A 21,934-nucleotide genomic window follows, 5' to 3' on the forward strand; every position below is an offset into this window, starting at 1 on the left:
CCCTTAAAAGATCAAAATAGACTCGAACGCATTTGAATGGTCAACCCTACAACTCTTACCATATATGTTGGCAATTTCAACGTGTGGAAAGTTTAAGTACCCCTTCTTTAAGGGGATCAAGTGGACATCAAATTTCGTTATTTTCTCTTTTATTGCGCAGCGTTTTTGACCATGAATTAACCATTCATTACTGCTCAAGATTTCAAAAACATACCCTCCATCATTAATGATTTCCTGTCCCCATTGTTCGCTAAGATTTTCCACGACCACAGAATAGGAAATCGGATTGCCTATACTGAAAATAATGTCTTGTGGCGCATCAGATTCAATCCTGGTTGATTTGAATTGTACATGAAAGAATTGATCAAAACTTGGTAATTGTACCGGAACAGTCAACTGTTTTGGTACCAGATTATTCACGTACTCATCCATATCAGTATTACATACTGCAATTCCCCTTCTCACTTTATTCAAACAAATCAACATTTTATCAAGAACAGTCTCTTCTATAGATAGCTTTCGTAAACGCCACTTAGTTTTATTCAGATCTAACGACGCCTTAATCAATTTAATTACCTTGTTTTCTTTGAATGCGTCATAATCGTATTTCAAATTTTTCAAGATTTCTAATTCCCAATATAACTTCCATTTCTCAAACCGAACAAACCATTCTACATCACCTTCAATTAGTACAGCGTCTGTAATAAAGCAGTCTAGTTGCTCTTTCAATGTATTGTATCTTACCTTCAGGTTAAAGATGTCCTTTGAGTCGAAGTTACTATTGGCTATGATATCATAGCAATTAACAAAACTGTCATTTCCATCAAAAGTAATTATTGCAGGTGTAGTCGTGGTATAATTACCATGTATTATGTAATCATTCTGTGTTACTGGTGCTGATAGTTGTGAGCTATACAAAATTACCGGCTCCTCCCTAATCGAAGAGTTCAAAAGGAACTTGAAGAAGAATTTATCTTTTTTGAAAATATCTTCCACTGACACAGAAACTTGTAAATAGCACTCAACATGGACTCTTTTAATCTCGCTAAAGGAACCTTGGTCATTTTTTTTGTCGAAGGAAGTTTTGATCAATAAATCAAAAGCAGTTGTTTGATCCATCAAATAGTATTCTAGCCTAATATTTTCAAATGAGTTAGTAAATTTTTTCGTTACTAGGGTTTCATTCATGGAGAAACTTACTGGTACATTTTTTATGTGTCCAGCATTCTTTTGTACCTCAACCTCTACTTGCAACGATTCTAAATCATCTATGTGTACGCTTGTCAATTCAAGAGCATATTCTCCCAAGTTCAAGTTATGCGCCTGATTCACCAGAATCTTCGTACTTTCCTTGCAATAAATTTCTGGTACTACAATGATTTCATCTTCAGTTTCTGAGAAATCCTTTACGAAAGTAATTCCTCCAACAATAATTTCGAAAGACAGCGGAAAAAAATCACCGTACATGATATTCTTACACTCCAGTATTAGTTTGTTCTTAGCTTTCATCAAAGAAAAATCACCAGCTTCAAAAACTATTACTTCTCCACTCATATTTTTTAAGGAAAATCTCATATTCTTTGTAATAATGTCTTCAGGAAATCCATTACTTGTCAAGTTGACCTCGATACCGTAAACATTGGCTCTCATTAGATGAACTTTAGGATTTATGCTTACTTCAAATAGCCCATCTAAGGAATAAATCAGATTGATACTTTTTTTCATCTGCAAATCGATGAGCTTTTTCCACCAAGTTTCCTTGTCATTAGTATCTTTGCACAACTTCAGTATATTGAGAAATGCGTTACTTAAAACGGCTGTTGCAGAAATTGATTCTCCATCTATTTCCAAGACACCTAGCTCAGGGCAGTGGCTTAAGGAATCAATGAAAACTTGCAATATTTTTAAACCAATATTATTCCAATTCGTATGAGTATAGTATTCATAACACGAAAGGAAGAGTGAGACAGCTTCCTCATACCTCTCTCCCTGATAGTAAAGCAGTCCAATCTCAATGGATAAAATATCTACTATTCTCCGACGCTTCCCTCCACATTTGTTAAAAAGGGAAAGGATTTCCTTGGTAAGGCTAAGAAAATTTTCCCGAAAGACCATTTCATTGGGAAACGTTTCTTTCAGTAAATCAAATTTATATAATACACCAGTGCTTGGGTAGCATTTATCCATTAATACGTAACCACTCGTCGACATAACACCTTGCACCCAGTTATCGCGTTTCAACATTAATAACTCAGCTCTAATTTCACATAACAATGTATTTGAAATATTATGAGATGGAAAATATGATAGCATGGAACTTATAAAATAATGCTTAAATTCCAGTAATCTCACAGAATTTTTATATTCTATTGAGATTGCTTCAATAAAATTCTTGATTAATTGATACGCACTTACAAACGCGGTCAATGCCTGGTCTTCTAATCTCAAAAGTCTCAACCTTCTAATGAAGAAATACCTATGCAATTGGAACTTATCAAGTGTGCCTTCAATTATTATGGAGCCTAAAGATTCATCTGATTTAGAAGATGATTCAAACGGTATCTGAAGATTTCCATCCGGCATATTCATATTTCTGTGAAGTATTTCTTTCTTAATTTTTTGTAATTCGAGGCTCGCATCCTCCAAGACGTTGAACACAACATATAACTCATACAATTTTTCTCTTGTTAGAAGCTGTTCCTCAAAATTATTTCCTTTTCGTAAATTAGCCAGCAAATTTTGCAGATGCTTCAATCGTTGTTGAAATATGCTCAGTACCGAAGCCTTTATCTGTTGGCTAAATTGATTCCAAAACTCCTGTCTATCTTTGGAAGATCTATAAACCGATCGAACTTCCAAAGTTTGTATATGTGGAAAATCTTTACCGAACTTCTCCACTAAAGATACTGATTTGAAAAGATTTGAGTCCACTAATTCAGAATTGGCATACAACAAAATAATTGGTTTATAAACCATTTTATGTACTGTAGATGAAGATACGGATTCTAGATTTGGTAGCCACTGCCTCACTAGAGGCCGCACTTTGGTCCTATATTGATCAATAGAGATACAATTCACTATAAGGAACCTTATAAACGGTTGTTCATTATCAGATTTATCTGCCTCTCCCCTATTTTCTGGAATCAATTCAATGGGTAGCTTGTTGACCGTTCGTACTGTTCCATCAAATGCTTTCCAATGTATATTGTCTAACGGTAGTATCTGCTGAAATTCAGGCTTTAAACTTTCGAATAAATCAAATGGGTCAAAATAGCTCAGCGGAACCGATCCACAATATGATTCTGAATCCATTTATTATGTTAATATACAAAGATACCTTGATTGGTTGTTTTTATAGCTTCTATATTTCCCCTAGTTTTAGGAACTTCTGATCTACATTCTCTATTAATTTCACGTTCTATCTCTTTTCGCGAGCTGTTGTCAGAAAGTGAAAACAAAAAATATGAAGTGGAGAGAGAGCCTTTCTGTTGAGATGTAAATTGAACACATTGTAAAGTCATCAACACTTTTAGGTACAGCAACGAATAAAGAAAGAGAGAAAATATGCCTGAAAAGGAAGACACGTCTAAATCAACTGCAAATCCACTTAATTTGACAACCCCTAGAAGAAAACTGAAAATACTATCATCTCTCCTTGACGCAAAAGAGTGCCATAGTACGCAGAATCAACACAACTATCCAAGTAGAAATATTAACAAGTATAAGGTAGCAAAGCCTACTCGACAATCACTTTTACGTGAAACAGTTTCGTTCAGGCGAAGCGATCATATTCGTAATAAATCTTTACATGAAGATAGCACAAAGGCATTAGATTGGGTGGGTTCTTTAATCAATAGAGGAAAAAGTATACTTACTACACTAGAAGATGAAGATGCTTTGTTTGAACGTGAACTGGAGGAAGAAAGACAACGTTTCCAGCTTCATGAGTCCTTAATGAATAAATACACCGAGAGCAGTAAATCTCATCAGCGATTAATCGATCTCAGGAAGCATCAATACGGAACAGATACTTCTTTTCAAAACAATGATGAGATTCCTTTAGATAGTTTCATAAGCTCTCCTTTACCGGAGGCTGACGACAATACACCCTCAAATATCGACTCTGATGCGGATGAAGATTTGAAAGGAAATCAACCTTCAATCAATAGTTTCAGTCTTGGAAGCAGTGAAAGCGATTTTTCTGGAAAGGAAGAGAACACTGACAACCAGAGCGATTCTTCAATAGTGATAATATCAGATCAAGAATATAAAGAAGAGGAAACACCCCAAGGTATATCAAGCGAAGATGAATATGATGTTCAAGAGGAGAAGAAAAGTAGCATGCGGGAAATAGAAAGAGTATCAGAGGATGGTGATGGCATGCAGAATAATTATGAAAAAGATGAAGAAGAGTTGGAAGGTTCAATAGATTTTTCCAAATACATGCAACCGAAGACAGGTAACATCGACAATTCTGTCATTGTAGAAGGTGAATCTTCTCAGCGTCAAAATTGTGAAGATTATTCAAAAAATGGCGCATTATATTCCGGTTCAGTGAATATTTCAGTGGAGGATGAATCTGGCGATGAGGAAGATCAAACTGGAAGTTATTCAACAAACGATGAAATTATACACTATCCTAATCAAAAAGAACTGGATAACAAGAAGCTGATCAACAATAGTCAATCATTAGCAAACGAACAAGAGGATACTGACAATATCACTGAATATGAAAATCCAAGTTTCGAAAATGACATTTTTATTCAAAGCGAAAGAGAACAGCAGGAAAGTGACGGACAATCTGAAAACTGTGATATTATTAATTTTTCCTCAGATGAATACTCTTACCAAAACAATAGTGGAGATGAGTACTCAGAAAAAGCCTTAAAGGATGACGTAGAACCTGTCATAGAAGAAGGAGAGCAACATACTGTCGATAGAAAAGATAATGAGGTAGATGCACATAGCGTCGGAAGTAATCTGCACCAACAAAAGCAAATTATCGAGATTTCACCTAATAACTTGTATGACCTCGCTACCAGAGCTATTCTTCAAATGCAACAAAGTGAAAGTTCGTTTCGTTCTCAGCGAGAAGAAAAAGTGTCCGGATCTGATCAAGAACATTCAGGTAGAGTTGATGTATTGACTACGTCTTCAGAGGACGTGGAAGTGCAACCAACAAGTCAAAAAGTCACTTCATGTTACCCCCGAAATGAAAAGGTGAAAGTTGACCAAGATGGTACTCGTCCGTTTGATGACGTAATGTATGAGAAAACTTCTGAAAAGAGAGTGAATTCAGCCACAGAAGAGAGCTCTTCATCATTATCTACAGATAAAGGGCTTAACAAATCATCGATAGTAACTGAAGACAGTGTTTACTATTCTCTTGATGATATTGATGTTGTTCCAGAAAATTTGATAGATGCTCCTTTTTTAGAACACCAAGCAGCTTTTGGATATGAAGTAGTGTTTACTGGATCTGTCTATAGTTCTACTTCCTCCGAAGATAATGCGGAGGTCATGCCACAAGAAGTAGATTATGTATCGCCATTTATTAACGACCCATTTTGTTTGTCGAACGACGACTGCGAAGAAAATAATGAAATATTAACCTCAACGTTGGCAGCCCTTACTCCAGCTTTTGATGACAAGGAAGCCAAAGTTAGAGGATCTGGAACTATGCAATCTTGTTCGATATCTAAATCAGAAGGTACAAATATTCTTCCAGCCAGCCGAAAGAGTAAACAAATGAGTGATTCTGATGAGATCACGGAGACCGCTAATTTCAAAGAAGGCAATACACACGATGAAAAAGAAAAAGATGATGAAATATTTTCCACTATGGCAATATCCGCCGATAAATCGATTGATGACAACATGGATGAGAAATACTTTTCGGCAGTCAATTATACCAATATTACAGAAGATTCTTCCTTTCAAGAGGTTATCGAACCAGCGACGGATGTGGAAGAAACTTCAAGCCTCTATGTAGAAAGTGCGAACAAAGTAGAAAATTCATCAGGTAATGAAAATGGCGAAAAAAACGAAAATGTTAACACAACTCAGGATAAATTTGTAGCCGATCCACCAGAAAATTACCAACGAAGTGTTAATGGCATCAACTTTTCTTCTGTTGAGTTAATAACAAAAGATGAGGATCTGGGAGAAGAATTACCCGAGAATAACCCTGCAAATCATGAGGTTCATCCTGGTATGGATTTTGAAAAGCAACATCAAGGGAGAAGTTCTCAGAATAGTTTACATGAAGAAAATGATACAAACTTAGAAGATAATCATGAAGTACATGATTCAAGACATGGTCATGATGAAGAATATGAGAAGGTTTTCGATGAAAAAGATTTAACGGGTCCAGAATTCGGTCACACTGAAAACAGAAAGGATAGCACAACTATAGGTACGAAGAAAGGTGTTCCTGGATTCATAAAGCGAGAGAAAGAAGCAGCTTATGCTAACTATGAAGAAGAGGTACTCTCGAAGACAACTAATGCCAGTTCATCTGTAGATATTCATAGTAATAGCGTGCTCAATGAAAACTTTGATCAAGAGGAAAACCCAAAATATGAAGAAATTGAAGAAAAGATTATCATTCAAAATGTAAATACAAATGAAGCACAATTTTCTATTATCGAAACGTTTGATGAAGTTGTAACAGAGAATAAAACTAAGAACCTAGAAAAGTCGTGTATTGAAGAAAGACATCATGATGTTCTTTCTGGAACAAAAACAACTATTTTTGGAAACAAACATGAAGAAAAACCCAATATGCATAATATAGTGAGCCAATTTCCCCCTGACTTTGAACAAAAATATGATCGGACAACTGAGCACAATTTTGGAGATTCTACTAAAGATAATGTGGAAATTCCAGTTTCTAATACTGAATCTCATCCTGATGATCGATTGAGGCCTGAATCTAACCACACAAGTGTTTTTTCATCTCCAATTAGGGTTTTTGAAACAGTTGCAAAGGGTGTAGGTAAAGTAGTGGACTTAGCCGAGTCATTCGTGAAAAAAATTGATGTTATGGATTCTGAGAGTGATGATGAAAATGAAGAAGATTTAGAAAGAAAAGTGCCTTCCAATACATCGGATAATATAGAAAGTATAGTTATAAATGAGAGAGACAGCGATGAGGATGAAGAAAGCACTTTCGAAGAAGCTATTCCAAAGATACCCAGTGGCGATAATAATTCTCACGCAATAAGAATTGATGCCGAGAAGAACGATAATAATGAAAGAGAATCATGTCTTGGTAGTTATTCAGACGTATCTGAAAAAGAATTAAAGGACAAAAGAAGTTTACAGGACTCCAAAGGGTCACCAGCCAATGGTTTACTATTGGAGAAACATGAACAGAATGAAAACCGTAACCAAGAAGGAGAAGATGAAGAACCCATATATGGAGAGAAAACATCAGTTAACACCCACGTGAGTGATTTGAATGATATCAAAAGACAAAAGCTTCTCAAGAATTTAAGTGATTTGCAGTATTATTCCCAGAGGCTCACACATGGATTTGGACGAGGCACAACTCAAGAAGAGTCAAAAGTAATAAACACAAGTGCACACCAAGATTTTACTTTTGAGAACTCTGACGAAAATGAATATGCCAGAGTCATCGAAGAAGACAGCGTTTCGGAGTTAGATATTAGTAATCAATTTACTACATATGAAGAACACATACCAAAAAAGCAGGACAAGTCAATAGATGAACTACATTCAGAGCCAGAAGAAGGAGAACTGTTTGTATTGGAAAGTAAGGGCCCTACGCAAAAAGAGACCTTCTGTAAAAGCGATGTTGACGGTGAACAACTTGGAATACCATCTACAGACCTACCGTCTGATCCTCCATCTGATAGAGAAGGGACTGCAGGTTTTTACGCAAACTTAAACTCTGATAATGCAGCTACGGAAATGAATGTGCGGACGTCACCAGAAGTGTATGAAATATTCTCAGACACCCCAAATGAAGCCCCCATAGAAATTGGTGATCAGTCACCCAATAGTGTGTTGGGAAAAGGTAATGCAACTACGATGACACCCGTCTTAGATGGCAAATCAGAAGATACTGTCAACCATGATGTTGTTAATGAGGCAAGTGACAATTTCATTAATATTAAAGTAACTGAAGCTGAAGAGCCTGAAGCTCAAGCAGTGGATATTCCTATTGAGGTAGATGTTAAGGAGGAACAAGAAAAGATGTCGTCAAATTCCAACCTTGATGAACAGAAATTGAACACAGAACAATCCAATGATGTAGAGGAACTAGGGATCAATAGTGCCGAGGAAATTAATCGTAGAGGGGATAAAGTTAAAGCCAAAAAAAAAAGTCGTAAGAGAAACTACAACAACAGGAGAAGGAAAAGAAAAATCACAGAGGATAGTCCTGCTACTTCAAATAGCAAAAGACTTAAAAAACATGAGGCCAAAGAACGTGGAAAGAATACACATCGAAGTGCAAACAAATAAACACATACTATGTAGAAGTATATAGATAGTCTTTAATATAATCGCGATGCGTTTATTTAAACGAGCCTCATTGGAAAAAATTCGGCATTAACGCGGAGTTAACGTCAAGTAGCATTGAAGGCAAGAGTATATAAAGAATGAAAAACGAAAAAGCGTAATAATGTGCCCTTCAAATCATTCAAACAAATCAATCGGATCACTCAAGAAATGTCAGAATTGAGAGCATTCAGTGCTCCGGGAAAAGCGTTATTGGCCGGTGGATACCTAGTTCTAGATCCAAAATATGAAGCATTTGTGGTCGGATTATCAGCAAGAATGCATGCCGTAGCTCATCCTTATGATTCGTTGCAAGAATCAGACAAGTTTGTAGTGCGCGTGAAAAGCAAGCAGTTTAAAGATGGGGAGTGGCTATACAGTATCAGCCCTAAAACAAACTTCATTCCTGTTTCCGTAAGTGGGTCTAAGAATCCTTTTATTGAAAAAGTTATTGCTAATGTATTTAGCTACTTTAAGCCAAGTTTGGATGATTATAGCAGTCGAAACCTGTTCGTCATTGACATTTTCTCCGATGACGCTTACCATTCTCAGGAAGATAGTGTTACCAAACATCACGGCAACAGGAGGTTAAGTTTTCATTCACACAGAATTGAAGAAGTTCCCAAGACAGGGTTGGGCTCTTCTGCAGGTTTAGTTACAGTCTTAACTACAGCCTTAGCTTCCTTCTTTGTACCGGATCTGGCAGATAATGTGGATAAGTACCGAAAAATGATTCATAATTTATCACAAGTTTCACATTGTCAAGCACAGGGTAAAATTGGAAGCGGATTTGATGTAGCAGCTGCAGCATATGGATCTATTAAATATAGAAGGTTCCCACCAGCATTAATTTCGAATCTGCCAGAAATTGGAACCGTCACTTATGCCGATAAACTGGTTCATTTGGTTGAAGAGGTTGCTTGGAATATAACGATCGAAAATAACCATCTTCCTTCAGGATTAGTTTTATGGATGGGTGATATTAAAAGTGGGTCAGAAACTGTCAAACTTGTCCAGAAGGTAAAAAAATGGTATGATACACACACACCAGACAGCTTGGAAGTATATACAGAACTAGACCATGCCAATTCTAGGTTTATGGATGGACTTTCTGAATTAGATCGTTTATATGAATCTCATGACCACTACAGCACTCAGTTATTTGAATCTATCAAAAGAAATGATTCTTCCTGTCAAAATTATTCGGAAATCACACATACTAGAGACGCTGTTGCCACAATTAGACATTGCTTCAGAAAAATAACTAAAGAATCTGGGGCTGATATCGAACCACCTATACAAACTAAACTATTGAATGATTGCCAAGCGTTGGAAGGTGTTCTTACATGCTTAATTCCCGGTGCTGGTGGTTATGACGCCATTGCAGTTATTGCTTTGCAAGATGTTGATCTTAAGGCACAAACTGCTGGCGATGAAAGATTTTCCAAAGTCCAATGGTTGGATGTATCTCAAGCCGACTGGGGTGTTAGAAAAGAGGAAGATCCGGAAGAATATTTCGATAAGTAACCTTATGTAGTTAGCAGCGTTCAATATGACATTCTCATAAGTCACGTCACTTAAATTTTAGTCATCCAGATTCCAAATATACTTGTAACTATTCTCCTAAGCAGTATCTTCAGTTGCGTTCAAAGCACACGAGAATTACATCATCGGGGTGCTAGAAAAACAAATGGTGTGTCTACATATATACTTACAAGTCACTAAAATAATATATAAAGTGTATACTAAATGTTCGCATAGAAATTTACAGTGCACGCAAGCTTTCATATTAAATGATTAAATAGTTTGATAGTTGGAGGGAAATGTTCTTGCATCCTTGGATCTTTGCAAAATTTGAGATCTAATGAAAAATGTTACAATTAGTGAAAAAACAACGGTGAGGATTACCAGCATGAAATTTATGGGGAACGGGTTCATGTTGAAAGTGGTATGCGTCCATTTATCTAATAAGTTTTGACTCATATTGAAAATCCCACAAATGCAAGATAATAACCCATAAACAGTACCAAATGTGTCAAAACCAAAGACCTTCGAAGAATAATCAGAAACAACTGTGTAATAGAATGGTCTATAGACTACCAGTAATGCTATCCCTACTAGGTTGCAGATGAATGAGTTTGGAATCAACCCAAAAATACCTATGGCGATTGAAATAGTGAATAATACTGTAAGGGTTGTCAAAGTATCTGTATGATCCAAGAGCAATCCAATAAAAGGTATAGAAATAGCACCACCGAGTGGAAGTAACATATCGAAAATTGAGTTTAATTTTAGTGCTAACTCAGGATCATTTAATAAATATTCTTCTTGAGTTCTGACGGTAGCAATAAAATAGTTAATTCTTAGCATTGCCACAAGAGTAAATAAAAGCATCAAGTAAAACCACGGACTTTTTATTTGTTCTAAAGCAGATTTTCCATGTAAGACTCCAAATATACCGCCAGACTTTTTCAGCAATTTTCCTTCAACATAAGTTTCAAGTACTGATTTTCTTCTCTGTTTTCTTGATGGAGAAGTAGCTATTGGGCCTTCCTCATCCTCCATTGAAATCAATGATCGCCGTTCCTGTTCATCAGGGATGATTCCAGACCCTGTATCGCCCTCAATGAGTCTTCCATCTTCGTCTAAGCCTTCTACAGCAATTTTGGCTATGTGGTTAACGGTTTTGTAGGACGAATGAGGCATGATAGTGAGTTGGCACACAAGAATAAACAACGGAACAAATAAATAAATAGTGAAAAATTTGGAGACATTTAAGTTAGGATACCAATTTTGATATAATAACCTATAAATCAAAAACAGGGCAGATGACGAATCAAATGATCCCGTTAGTAGAGCCAATATGGTCCCTGATCTTTGTGGGAAACTGTTGGCCAACTGGAAACATGAAATAAACACAAAGGGACCCGCAATGGCTAAAAATGTGTAACCAACAAGATATGGGTCCCAAATTGATGCTAGATGTTTGGCAGAAATGAAATTGCCGCATGCTAGGAACAAGAGACCAGATCCTATTATTCCACAGACGCGGGGTCCATACATATCCAAAATCTTTCCTACAGGCAGGGCCATGACGTTCGTCACGGTGGCACTAAGTGCGAATATGAAATTTAGTTTTAGATCTTGTGCGGTACATAGTAGCTCATCACCATTTTCAGAATCACACAGTTCATGGTATACACCTTCTGAAATCAGAATAGGCTTTAAAGCAGCAAATCCAAACACAATTCCAGCCGAAAAAAGACACCAGATGCAAGCACATGCAATTTGTGCGTACCGCAACGTTCTTTTAGTAGCCATTACAGTCTTTGCTCAACGCAATTCTGCTAATTAAGAACTAAGAACCCTGTTATCGCTATCATTATCATTAATAGAGCAATGAATCAGTAATTTAGTCACTTAGATCTCCCTTATTACCCGGAAGTTATGTATTGCGCATAATTAGGTATGTATAAAAAGATTGCGTACTATATATAGTTGTTTCAAGCTAGCTGTTGAAGCCATTGTGTTATTTTCCTTAGAAATCCCCTAGAATTGGGTACGAAGTGCCCCCCAGAATGCATCATTAAGGTGCTGGACTCTTTTGTGCATGAATTGTACAGGCCTTGTACTTTAATCGGCTCTGTGATAGTGTCAAGTTCGCCCTGTACATGTAGAGATGGAATCGATATTGGATGCAAATTGTATTGTTCTTGGTATTGTTGTGGTTGGAATCTGAACCCACTGAATGCCATGAGAAACTCTAGCGGAGGCTGTTCCTCTGCCGTAAGACCCAACAAGCCATTGAAGTCTGTTGCTAGGTATCCAGCAACACCAGCACCTTGGCTAAATCCCACAATACCTGAGAAGGGACCGTTTTCAATCACGTAGCTGTGTAAATAGTCGATAGTCGTCTGTGGTATGAAATAGCCATCGGTGGCAGGGTCATCTTCTAGCCATGCAAGCACCCCAGTACTGTCACTGTCATTTGGCGCATCAGCAATCACTTCACCCAAAAAATCAGGAATATCGGCTGGAGGAAATTCATTTGGTGCTGTGGGGTAGTGGAGTTTGTATCCTAACCTTTCCATTTCTGTACGGAATCCCTTGGTCTTAGAGGCAAAATATTCACCAGACTGGGCAAGCCCATGTAGCATCAAAACATTTTTAGTCATTATTCCCTCACTATAAAACCTTATAGCATTGTAACATCGTTCTATCTATTCTTCACTTCGGTTTTTTTCCCTTCTCTCTCTATTCTTATTTTCTCTTACTTTTAGAATTTTTCAAATGAAAAAAAAGAGCCCTCGATCTTACTAGGTAAAAAGCATCAATATTTTTTATTTTATGGCCCAAAGAGCTATCGTAATAGCGAAGGTAATAGCGAAAGGGGTCGTATTATTGGACCTGATTTATTCTAAAAATATTGTTTACAAAGGATCATAATTTTTTTCTTCTAGAACCGGTTGTCTGTTTTTCTCAACTGTCTGTCACATTTTTGCATATTATTAATCGAATCGAAAGAGAAGCTATAGCTTTAGTTCTCGTGCCATACTAAAGTTTTTACTTTTTTATTTGTCAGGAACAATTATGAGCATTTGTCCACACATACAACAGGTATTTCAGAATGAGAAGTCCAAAGAAGGTGTTTTAAAAACTTGTAATGCTGCCCGATTTATACTAAATCATTCTATACCAAAAGAAAAGCTTTTAAACACCATGAAATGTGGTACATGCCATGAAATAAACTCCGGGTCAACTTTTATGTGCCTGCAATGTGGATATTGTGGATGTTGGAACCATTCTCATTTTCTCTCTCATAGTAAACAAATTGGTCACATATTTGGTATAAACTCAAATAACGGTCTCTTGTTTTGCTTCAAATGTGAGGACTACTTGGGCAATATCGACCTTATTAACGATGCTATCCTAGCAAAGTATTGGGATGACGTCTCTACAAAAACCACAGTGCCCATCATGGAAAGAAGAGATGGACTTTCTGGCTTGATCAATATGGGATCCACGTGCTTTATGAGTAGTATTCTTCAATGTCTGATTCATAATCCGTACTTTATTAGGCATTCAATGAGTCAAATTCATTCAAATAAATGTAAAGTGGGCTCTCCTGATAAGTGCTTTTCATGTGCTCTCGATAAAATTATCCAAGAACTTTATGGAGTTTTGAATACAGATCAGCCTTCACCATCATCTTCAGCGACAAACCGGCAAACTGGCTTCATATATCTTTTAACTTGTGCCTGGAAAATCAACCAGAATTTAGCAGGTTATTCCCAACAAGATGCCCATGAATTTTGGCAATTTATAATTAACCAAATCCACCAAAGCTATACCCATGATTCGCCTAACGCTAAGGAAATAGACAGGGTAAATAATAAGCGATGTGAATGCATAGTACATAGTGTTTTCGAAGGCTCCTTGGAAAGCTCTATTGTATGCCCCGGCTGTCAAAAAAACTCGAAGACAACCATTGATCCTTTCATGGACCTTTCTCTTGATATCAAGGACAAGAAAAAACTTTATGAATGCCTTGACAGTTTCCATAAAAAGGAACAATTAAAGGATTTCAATTATCATTGTGGCGAATGTAATAGTACTCAAGATGCTATAAAACAATTAGGCATACACAGATTACCATCAGTTTTGGTTTTGCAATTGAAAAGATTCGAACACTTACTTAATGGAAGTAATAGAAAGCTGGATGATTTTATTGAATTTCCCACCTATTTGAATATGAAAAGTTACTGTTCAACTGGAGAAAGTGAAAAGCATACTGGAAATGGCAAGGTGCCAGACATTATTTACGAATTAATAGGTATTGTTTCTCACAGGGGGACAGTCAATGAGGGGCATTATATTGCCTTTTGTAAAATTTCCGGCGGACAATGGTTTAAATTCAATGATTCCGTAGTAACCTCCATTGCTCAAGGAGAGGTTTTGAAGGAACAAGCATATTTATTATTCTACACCATTCGTCAAGTAAATTGATTTAGCAAATTGCATTCAAGAATAATAATTAAACGAAAAAAAAAAAAGAAGTAATCGACATGCTTTAGTACACTAGTTTCCGTTCTTTTCATTCATATTATCTTTTTTTGATTATATGAGCAAAAGAGTAATCAATAGAACACAAAGGAAACTTATACATAGTATTATTTAAATAATGTCTCATTATCATAAATTCACTGATGAAACAAATTCACTCTTCTTGAACTAGCACGCCTCCCTGGTCGTGAAAGCAACTTCTGGGATATAACCAAGTTCAAAATACGGTAGAGGTACATTAGAATTATTTTCTTTTCTTAGCAAGGAGACTTCCAAGAATATCTGTCTTTGGTGTCCTTGTTGCTCTTCCTCTACCCCTCTTGGTAGAGGTTTTGGTGCTCGCAAGCGGACGACTTCTCGTTTTCGTTTTCTTATCATTAGTTATACTGTAACTAGCGTCTTCTTCGTCAGTACTGACCATGATTATATCGTCCTCATCAATATCAACGTCTGGCTGAGCACTATTATTATCCTCAAATCCATTCTCTGTATTAGAGACAAAAATTGAATCTGGAAGAGAAGCATTTTTCTTTTTCATTGTGGTTCGTTCACGTTTGGTTTTATTCGTCTGTTTGTTGCTTTCAAGTTCATTGGTACTGGTCATTCGAGACTCATTATCAACGTAGGATTGAGTAATATCTGAAGGCACATTCCTTAATTGTCGATTACTAGACTGGTAAGAATTTAGCCTGTTACGATTAGAAGAGGGACTTGGATCATCATTTTCCCTGGTAACTGCTGGTCTAACTGAGTTGGCTCGTTTAACTTGCTTTATTAGTGCCTTCATTTCCTCTGTATCTTCTGTTCTTAGAAAATCATCATTAGCAGATAATATACCCACTTCGTTTGATATTTCATGGCTAATAAATTCTTTGAGTGCCGTTTTCTCATCTTTGTCTACAAATTTTTTTACTGCTTCGTTTAAACCTACCTCCGGTAGTAGAGATAACTGCATCTTGTTCAAAAGGTCATTAACCAAAGTCTGAACTTCTAATTCACCACCATTCTCACTAAAAAGTTTCTCAACATCTCTATCACTGATATTTACTTCGTTTATACCAGTCTTTTTTGATTTAGTAACAGGTGACCTTCTTTTATAAAACTGGACAACGTTGTTACCGTTGGCCACACGTCCTACAAATCGATTACTAAATCTACGCGGGTTTTCAACCTGATAATCTACTGGGGATTGCTTATTAGAGGGTGCACCATAGTCAACACGTAATCTTATCAGTGGTTTCGGTAATTCCGAGACCATGTCATCACCTTCAGCACCCTCTCCAAGTTTTTGTTTAGTTTCTTCATTAGCTTCGTCAATCATTTCTTCAACTTGTTCGATGAGGTACTTGGACGTAGTATCCTTATCATGAGGCCTCAAATGGGAAACATCTTGAAGTGAAATGGATCTCATCTTGAATGTTCGTACAGTCTCCAAGGGCACGGGGGTCATTTTTGGTGGTTCTCCATATTTTATTTCGAGAATAAACACATTCTTAGGTTGCGCTTCAGCCTCACAAAGAGAAGTGGCCACAGATGAACCAGGTTGTAGCACATCAAAACGCTTTGTTGGATTATGTACAAGGTTCGGGATGCACTCATGCTCGTGGCCCCATATCACCATATCCAGAAAATCAGGCAAAAATTGTTCAGGCAAAAATGCAGTATTAGTATGACCAGTGTGGTTTTGATGGACGCACATTAAGTTGAACCATTCTCCCTCACGCATAGTCGGTACTTCAAAAGTGACACCACCATCTTTAAAAGTTCTAAATAACCTTTCATCACGAACAGCAGCTAACCCATACAATGCTAACTTAGTAGACCCTTTCTGAAATAATAATGGCACAACTTTTATGTTATCAGATTCAATTACTTTCCCAAAATGGTTTATTAGGCCAGTTGCATGAAGTATATCCATAGGACATAATAGTGAGTCTCCTGATGCGTCATCATGATTACCTGATATACCGAAAACTGGAATGGAAATATTAAAGTTAGGATCTTCATAATTAACGTTGCTAAATTCATCGTAATGGAAAACTTGTGAGGGATCGCTTAACAATTCTAACTCACAAGGCTTGTCGCCCATGCAAGACAATCTTAAGGTTTTTAGTACTTGATAAAGTGATTTCTTGGAAGGTTTATTCACGTGGAAAAGATCTCCTGACTGTAGGACCATGTCTACGTTGTTGTTTTTGGCTAGCATCATAACTTCATGGAAAGTTTTCCAAGAATCATCACCAGTGATGGGATCATTTTCGTTGTACCCAACATGATTGTCTGTAGTAACTAAGATCCGTATCGTGTCTGGATCAGGATACTCCATAATTGAGATCAGTTTGGGGATGTATGGTTTAAGTAAGTTACTCCTTTTCTTATATTATTGTTTCATATGACCTCTTTGCAGGTCTTCAGAATAATACAATATGACTATAATGTTTGGGTTCTATCCAATTGATCACACTATTGAAACGCAATGTCAGCTTGGTTGAGTATATCTATACACCTATATATGGGTGTATTTATTATTTACAGGATTGCTTTTTAACTACAATTTTGATTTTCCTTAGAATATTAAAAAAGTGCATGTTTGCAAATAGTATTCGTAGATGTATTCATTATTCTTAGTGCATTTCCAACATATGCTTCAGGTCCAGCTGCTTAGAGTGGCGGTCAAAATGATTAGCCAGCTCCTGGAAGTTCATCGTTGACGGGTCAACCTCCATCTCTTTCTTGTCCTTGTAGGTCACTTTCACAATGGGCTTGACGGTATCGGTATTTGAGATAATTTCCGATTGAATTTGTGTACCCATGTTCCGTTGTGTTGGTGGAATGGCAGCGAGCACTAATCTGGCAACCTTTGCTGGTGTCAATGGCATAATAATATAGTTTATTGTTAGTCGCATGTTATATACGGATTTGGGTCTACCTCAACTGAGCTTAGCTAGAATTTGGTGTGGCAGAGATCAGAAGAATAAGTATTGAGGGAAAGAGGATACATACCTTCCTTACCAAAAGGATTAAACTTAACAACAACCTTGCTAAAATATTTGGTTATCATTTTGGTGGTATAGTTGCGCTTCCTTCACTTCTATGCTTATACCATCCTTTAATCGAGAATTCTTGAGTTTCTCTTTCATTCTCTTACGTATTTCGTAGAATCGCGCAAAACGGAAGAGAAGGTTGATACAGCTAAAAGTCATTTATGTGCGTGTATAAAGTTGATAGAAATTACTTAGTCTATGCTACATCCTCACCCGCGAAAGATATGGTAAGGTGACGCTTGGTTGGTAGGAAAGATTAGTGTGTCTGCAATTACAGTGTTCTGCTTCCTTGAAGTCGCATACACAATCAAATCAGCCACGTCATCGGCCATCAACGGAGTGGTGTCCTTGTAAACATTCTTGGCTTGTTCTTCGTTACCTCTGTATCTAACCAGGGAAAACTCAGTTTCGACTAACCCTGGTGCAATTAGAATGACTCTAATCTTAGTGTTTATAAGTTCCATTCTCAAACTCTCAGTGAAAGCCCCGACGGCAAACTTAGATGCACAATAGATGGAGCCCGTTGGGTATGCATCTCTGCCAGCTACCGAGCCCAAGTTCACAATATCCCCTGAGTTCTTAGCTTGGAAGATGGGCAGAACAGCCTGTGTGACATTAATCAAAGCCGAGACGTTGGTGTCGAACACGTCCTGGACGTCCTGTGTATCAATCTCCCCAACACGGTCCGTACCAAGAGCCTTACCAGCGTTGTTCACCAGAATATCAATGTCTTTGAACTCCTCTGGCAAGTTTTCAATAAAGGGCTTGATCTTTTCTGTCTGTGTGATGTCCAGTTTGGTCACATGGACCTTTGCGTTTGGAAACTCTTCATCGATAGTCTTCTTCAATTCCTCGAGCTTTTCTAATCTTCTAGCGGCTAAGATTAATTTCATATCGCCATTGGATGCCTCCAAATACTCTAATGCAGTGGCTTTGCCAATACCAGCAGAGGCACCCGTGATGAGAACGGTTTTGCCAGCCAATCTTTCTGCAGCTTTTCTACCTTGAGACATTGTCAAATGTATCTCGATGATTTATTACTTCTTATTATTGTTAGTCTTGGCCACTTGTTCCGGATTTGTTCATAATTTTATTTATCTATCCCCTTTCCTTGGTTTTTATATCGCTCCGATAAGAAAAATTGGCGTCGCCTTAATATAAACTCATGCTATACAGAGCAGGAAAGAGTCATTGAACATACAATAGTATATAGATGATAAATGTGCTCACTCGTCACCTTCTGCACCAAATAGCATCATCATGTCAAGATCGTTCTGGTCAAGTGCTTCCTCTGCCGGAGCATCATCGGCTTCGCGCACGACTTTGTTCTCTTGTGTGTGTTCTCCTTCATCCTCATTCTCTCCATTTTCTTCGATTTCTTCTACTTCTTCTACTTCTTCCTCCTCTTCCTCTTGTTCCTCCTCTTCTTCCTCTTCCTCCTCTTCTTCTTCCTCTTCTTCTTCTTCATCCTCCTCTTCCTCCTCTTCATCTTCATTGTTCGCTGTTTCTGTGTCAGAGCGGTGTTTATGTTGCTTTTGGACAGAATCTTCAGTTTGTTGTAATTGCTTTCGTTTCAACTCAGCCTCCTTCTCAAGCTTCTTAATGCTATCGACGAACCTGCTTTTCAAAAGCGGATTGGTTGCCTTGCTTAATTTATACTTGGTATGAGTCAGTGTAGTCTCTAATTCGTTCAACTCGTCAGCAAGCAGTTCCGTGTGCTGTCTGTTTTCATCTTTTTCATCCTCAGATTCACTTTCTCCGCCTGCAGCTTCATTGTCACCTTCGTCATCTTCTTCTTCATCCTCTCCTTCTGTATCTTGATCCACCTCATCACCGACTTCCTCCTGAAGTTGATCCTTGTCTCCATCAGCATTACTCCGTTCTCTTTCTTCTTCACTTTCAAACGCAGCTCCTAGGTCAAGTTCTTCTTCTTCTTCTGCATCTTCTTCTTTCTGTTTTGCTGCCGCTGAAATAATGGTATGTGTCTCCTCTTTCTTTGATACATAACCAAGTGAAAGCTCCCCAGGCTCCTCTTTGAAATTTTCCCAACTAGAGACGCGCTCTTGCTTTGTCTGTAGTTCACTTCTATCTACCAGATCATAACTGACTTCTTCGGCCTGCTTATCCTGCTTCAATAGCATATCAACCACTTTCTCTACATAATCTATTTCATTGGGGTCCATTTTCCGCCTGAATCGTCTATTTCGAACATTGTATAAAGGTGGCGATATTCCGTGTTTGTAATCATAACCCTTCAAAGCTATTTCTTTCATGTGCTTGGCCTCCGCATCACTTAACGGCGCACCATTGTAACCTTTCAAAAAAGTTTCTTTGTTTTCCCAGATTTCATCCTCTATATCTTCAAAATGTTTAACAACCAGATCTTCCGTATCTGGTGCTTCTAAATCATATACTTCTTCTTCTTGTTGTATAGATCTTATGCACAGTAGCATTTGTGACACATCAAATGTTTTCAGAAGATTTTTTCTATCAACGCTCTTATTCACTTCTATCACGGTGGGTAAATCTACCAAAATGGCGCCATACATTACGTCGTTTATCGTCACAACAGCATGTCTTTCATTTTTCCATTTAATGCTTATCCCGGAGTAATCACCAGATTCTAAAGAATTCTTTACAAACTCTAACTGTATGTCCGGAAGTATTCTCAATATTACACCAGTCTCGATTAAAGGATCGTCCTCAATATCAGAAGCTTCTGAGTCGTACGCTTCCCCAGGGATTCTAATAGGTTTAAGACGTAGTTTGGGGGTTCTATGTATCTTCTTGAGTGATTCTTCATTTTTCTTCAAGTTTAGTTTTAGCTTCAAAGAATTCTTTTTCTCTTTATTGTCACTATTATCTTTCTTTTTATTCAAACTTATTTTCAGTTTAGGCTTTGATTTGACATCGTCATCATTCACCTTAGCTTTTATGCGAATCCTCTTTAACTTGGGTTCGCTTTCCAACGGCTGATCTTCTCCTTTTGGCTCCCTGGGCTTCTTAATCCTTATAACAGCCATAATTTTTTCTCCTTATTGTGGTAAATCTGGATGTGGCACTGCTTCTTACTAGCTTAATTTTTCAATTTCCTCCTACTTCATTTAGTTTGTAAAAAGCAAGATTTTGTTTTGAAATTTCACTTACGGCCTCATCGCCCCGAACATCAGCAAATTCTACTGGATGATAAATCACAAAAGGAAAGATATTACTGAATACAGTTCCTGCGTAATTCACGACAACTGTTTGAAGCTGTCAGGCTTAGCATATATGTCTGTTCCAATCCCCAGTATCAAAGATATCTCCAAACTCAAGTTTTTTTATGGTTTCAAATATTTATGGAATCCGAAAGTATATGACAAAATCTTTGATAAACTAGATTTAACTAAAACGTATAAAAATCCAAAGAAACTGAAAGTGCTTGACCTATACCCTGGTGTCGGTGTACAATCTGCTGTTTTTTATAACAGGTATTGCCCCAAGCAGTATTCTCTAATAGAAAAACGTTCGAGTCTCTACAAATTTTTAAGAGCCCAATATGAAGAGTCTCCTTTACAAATACTTAAAAAAGACCCGTATGACTGGTCAACCTACTCGAATTTAATTGATGAAGAGCGCATCTTTGTTCCCGAAATCCAAACATCGAATCATATCAATGATAGTTTTTTAACTGTTGCGAACGTGACGGGGGAAGGGTCTGAAGGTCTTATAATGCAGTGGTTGTCATGTATTGGAAACAAGAACTGGTTGTATAGATTTGGTAAAGTGAAGATGTTGTTATGGATGCCAAGTACTACCGCTAGAAAACTTCTTGCTAGAGCAGGCACGCATTCTAGGTCCAAATGTTCCGTAGTAAGAGAGGCATTCACGGATACTAAACTTATTGCCATATCAGATGCAGATGAATTAGAGAAATTTGATAGTCAATGTTTAAATGAATGGGATCCCATTGTATTTAGTGCTGCCGATATGTGGCCTACAAAGGGAAAGCCAATTGCATTAGTAGAAATGGACCCAATTGATTTTGACTTTGACGTAGAAAATTGGGATTATGTCACGAGACACTTGATGATTTTGAAAAGAACGCCATTGAGTACTGTCATGGACTCACTGGGACATGGTGGACAGCAATATTTTAATAGCCGAATAACTAATAAGGACCTGCTAAAAAAGTGTCCTATTGATTTAACTAATGACGAGTTTATATACCTAACAAGGTTGTTCGCAGAATGGCCCTTTAAACCGGATATTCTATTGGACTTCGTTGATATGTATCAAACAGAGCACTCCGGTTGAAGAAA

General features: G+C 37.4%; 10 protein-coding genes across 10 annotated transcripts; 4 read left to right on the top strand and 6 right to left on the bottom strand.

The window, feature by feature from the left end:
• Positions 1-3: 3 nt before the first annotated feature.
• On the bottom strand, positions 4-3,312 carry TRS130 (transport protein particle complex II subunit TRS130; the record flags this gene model as incomplete). Its single annotated transcript, XM_056224941.1, has 1 exon — positions 4-3,312. One exon carries the CDS (start codon positions 3,310-3,312, stop codon positions 4-6), a length of 3,309 nt encoding a protein of 1,102 aa, XP_056078809.1.
• Positions 3,313-3,564: 252 nt separating this feature from the next.
• Positions 3,565-8,490, top strand: ESC1 (Esc1p; the record flags this gene model as incomplete). Its single annotated transcript, XM_056224943.1, has 1 exon — positions 3,565-8,490. One exon carries the CDS (start codon positions 3,565-3,567, stop codon positions 8,488-8,490), a length of 4,926 nt encoding a protein of 1,641 aa, XP_056078810.1.
• A 207-nt stretch (positions 8,491-8,697) lies between these two features.
• ERG8 (phosphomevalonate kinase) lies at positions 8,698-10,053 on the top strand (the record flags this gene model as incomplete). Its single annotated transcript, XM_056224944.1, has 1 exon — positions 8,698-10,053. The coding sequence occupies one exon, from the start codon at positions 8,698-8,700 to the stop codon at positions 10,051-10,053; it is 1,356 nt and encodes a 451-aa protein (XP_056078811.1).
• A 270-nt stretch (positions 10,054-10,323) lies between these two features.
• Positions 10,324-11,847, bottom strand: FMP42 (Fmp42p; the record flags this gene model as incomplete). Its single annotated transcript, XM_056224945.1, has 1 exon — positions 10,324-11,847. The coding sequence occupies one exon, from the start codon at positions 11,845-11,847 to the stop codon at positions 10,324-10,326; it is 1,524 nt and encodes a 507-aa protein (XP_056078812.1).
• A 182-nt stretch (positions 11,848-12,029) lies between these two features.
• On the bottom strand, positions 12,030-12,701 carry FSH2 (putative serine hydrolase; the record flags this gene model as incomplete). The annotated part of the gene is made up of 1 exon (XM_056224946.1): positions 12,030-12,701. The coding sequence occupies one exon, from the start codon at positions 12,699-12,701 to the stop codon at positions 12,030-12,032; it is 672 nt and encodes a 223-aa protein (XP_056078813.1).
• A 415-nt stretch (positions 12,702-13,116) lies between these two features.
• Positions 13,117-14,532, top strand: UBP8 (ubiquitin-specific protease UBP8; the record flags this gene model as incomplete). Its single annotated transcript, XM_056224947.1, has 1 exon — positions 13,117-14,532. The coding sequence occupies one exon, from the start codon at positions 13,117-13,119 to the stop codon at positions 14,530-14,532; it is 1,416 nt and encodes a 471-aa protein (XP_056078814.1).
• Positions 14,533-14,833: 301 nt separating this feature from the next.
• On the bottom strand, positions 14,834-16,915 carry MRE11 (MRX complex nuclease subunit; the record flags this gene model as incomplete). The annotated part of the gene is made up of 1 exon (XM_056224948.1): positions 14,834-16,915. One exon carries the CDS (start codon positions 16,913-16,915, stop codon positions 14,834-14,836), a length of 2,082 nt encoding a protein of 693 aa, XP_056078815.1.
• A 927-nt stretch (positions 16,916-17,842) lies between these two features.
• ORA1 (oxidoreductase) lies at positions 17,843-18,646 on the bottom strand (the record flags this gene model as incomplete). Its single annotated transcript, XM_056224949.1, has 1 exon — positions 17,843-18,646. One exon carries the CDS (start codon positions 18,644-18,646, stop codon positions 17,843-17,845), a length of 804 nt encoding a protein of 267 aa, XP_056078816.1.
• Positions 18,647-18,859: 213 nt separating this feature from the next.
• Positions 18,860-20,656, bottom strand: TAF7 (TATA-binding protein-associated factor TAF7; the record flags this gene model as incomplete). Its single annotated transcript, XM_056224950.1, has 1 exon — positions 18,860-20,656. The coding sequence occupies one exon, from the start codon at positions 20,654-20,656 to the stop codon at positions 18,860-18,862; it is 1,797 nt and encodes a 598-aa protein (XP_056078817.1).
• A 160-nt stretch (positions 20,657-20,816) lies between these two features.
• Positions 20,817-21,929, top strand: MTF1 (RNA polymerase specificity factor; the record flags this gene model as incomplete). Its single annotated transcript, XM_056224951.1, has 1 exon — positions 20,817-21,929. The coding sequence occupies one exon, from the start codon at positions 20,817-20,819 to the stop codon at positions 21,927-21,929; it is 1,113 nt and encodes a 370-aa protein (XP_056078818.1).
• Between the last annotated feature and the right edge of the window lie 5 nt (positions 21,930-21,934).

The sequence above is a fragment of the Saccharomyces mikatae genome, assembly GCF_947241705.1.
Source record: "Saccharomyces mikatae IFO 1815 strain IFO1815 genome assembly, chromosome: 13".
Taxonomy (NCBI): Eukaryota; Fungi; Ascomycota; class Saccharomycetes; order Saccharomycetales; family Saccharomycetaceae; genus Saccharomyces; species Saccharomyces mikatae.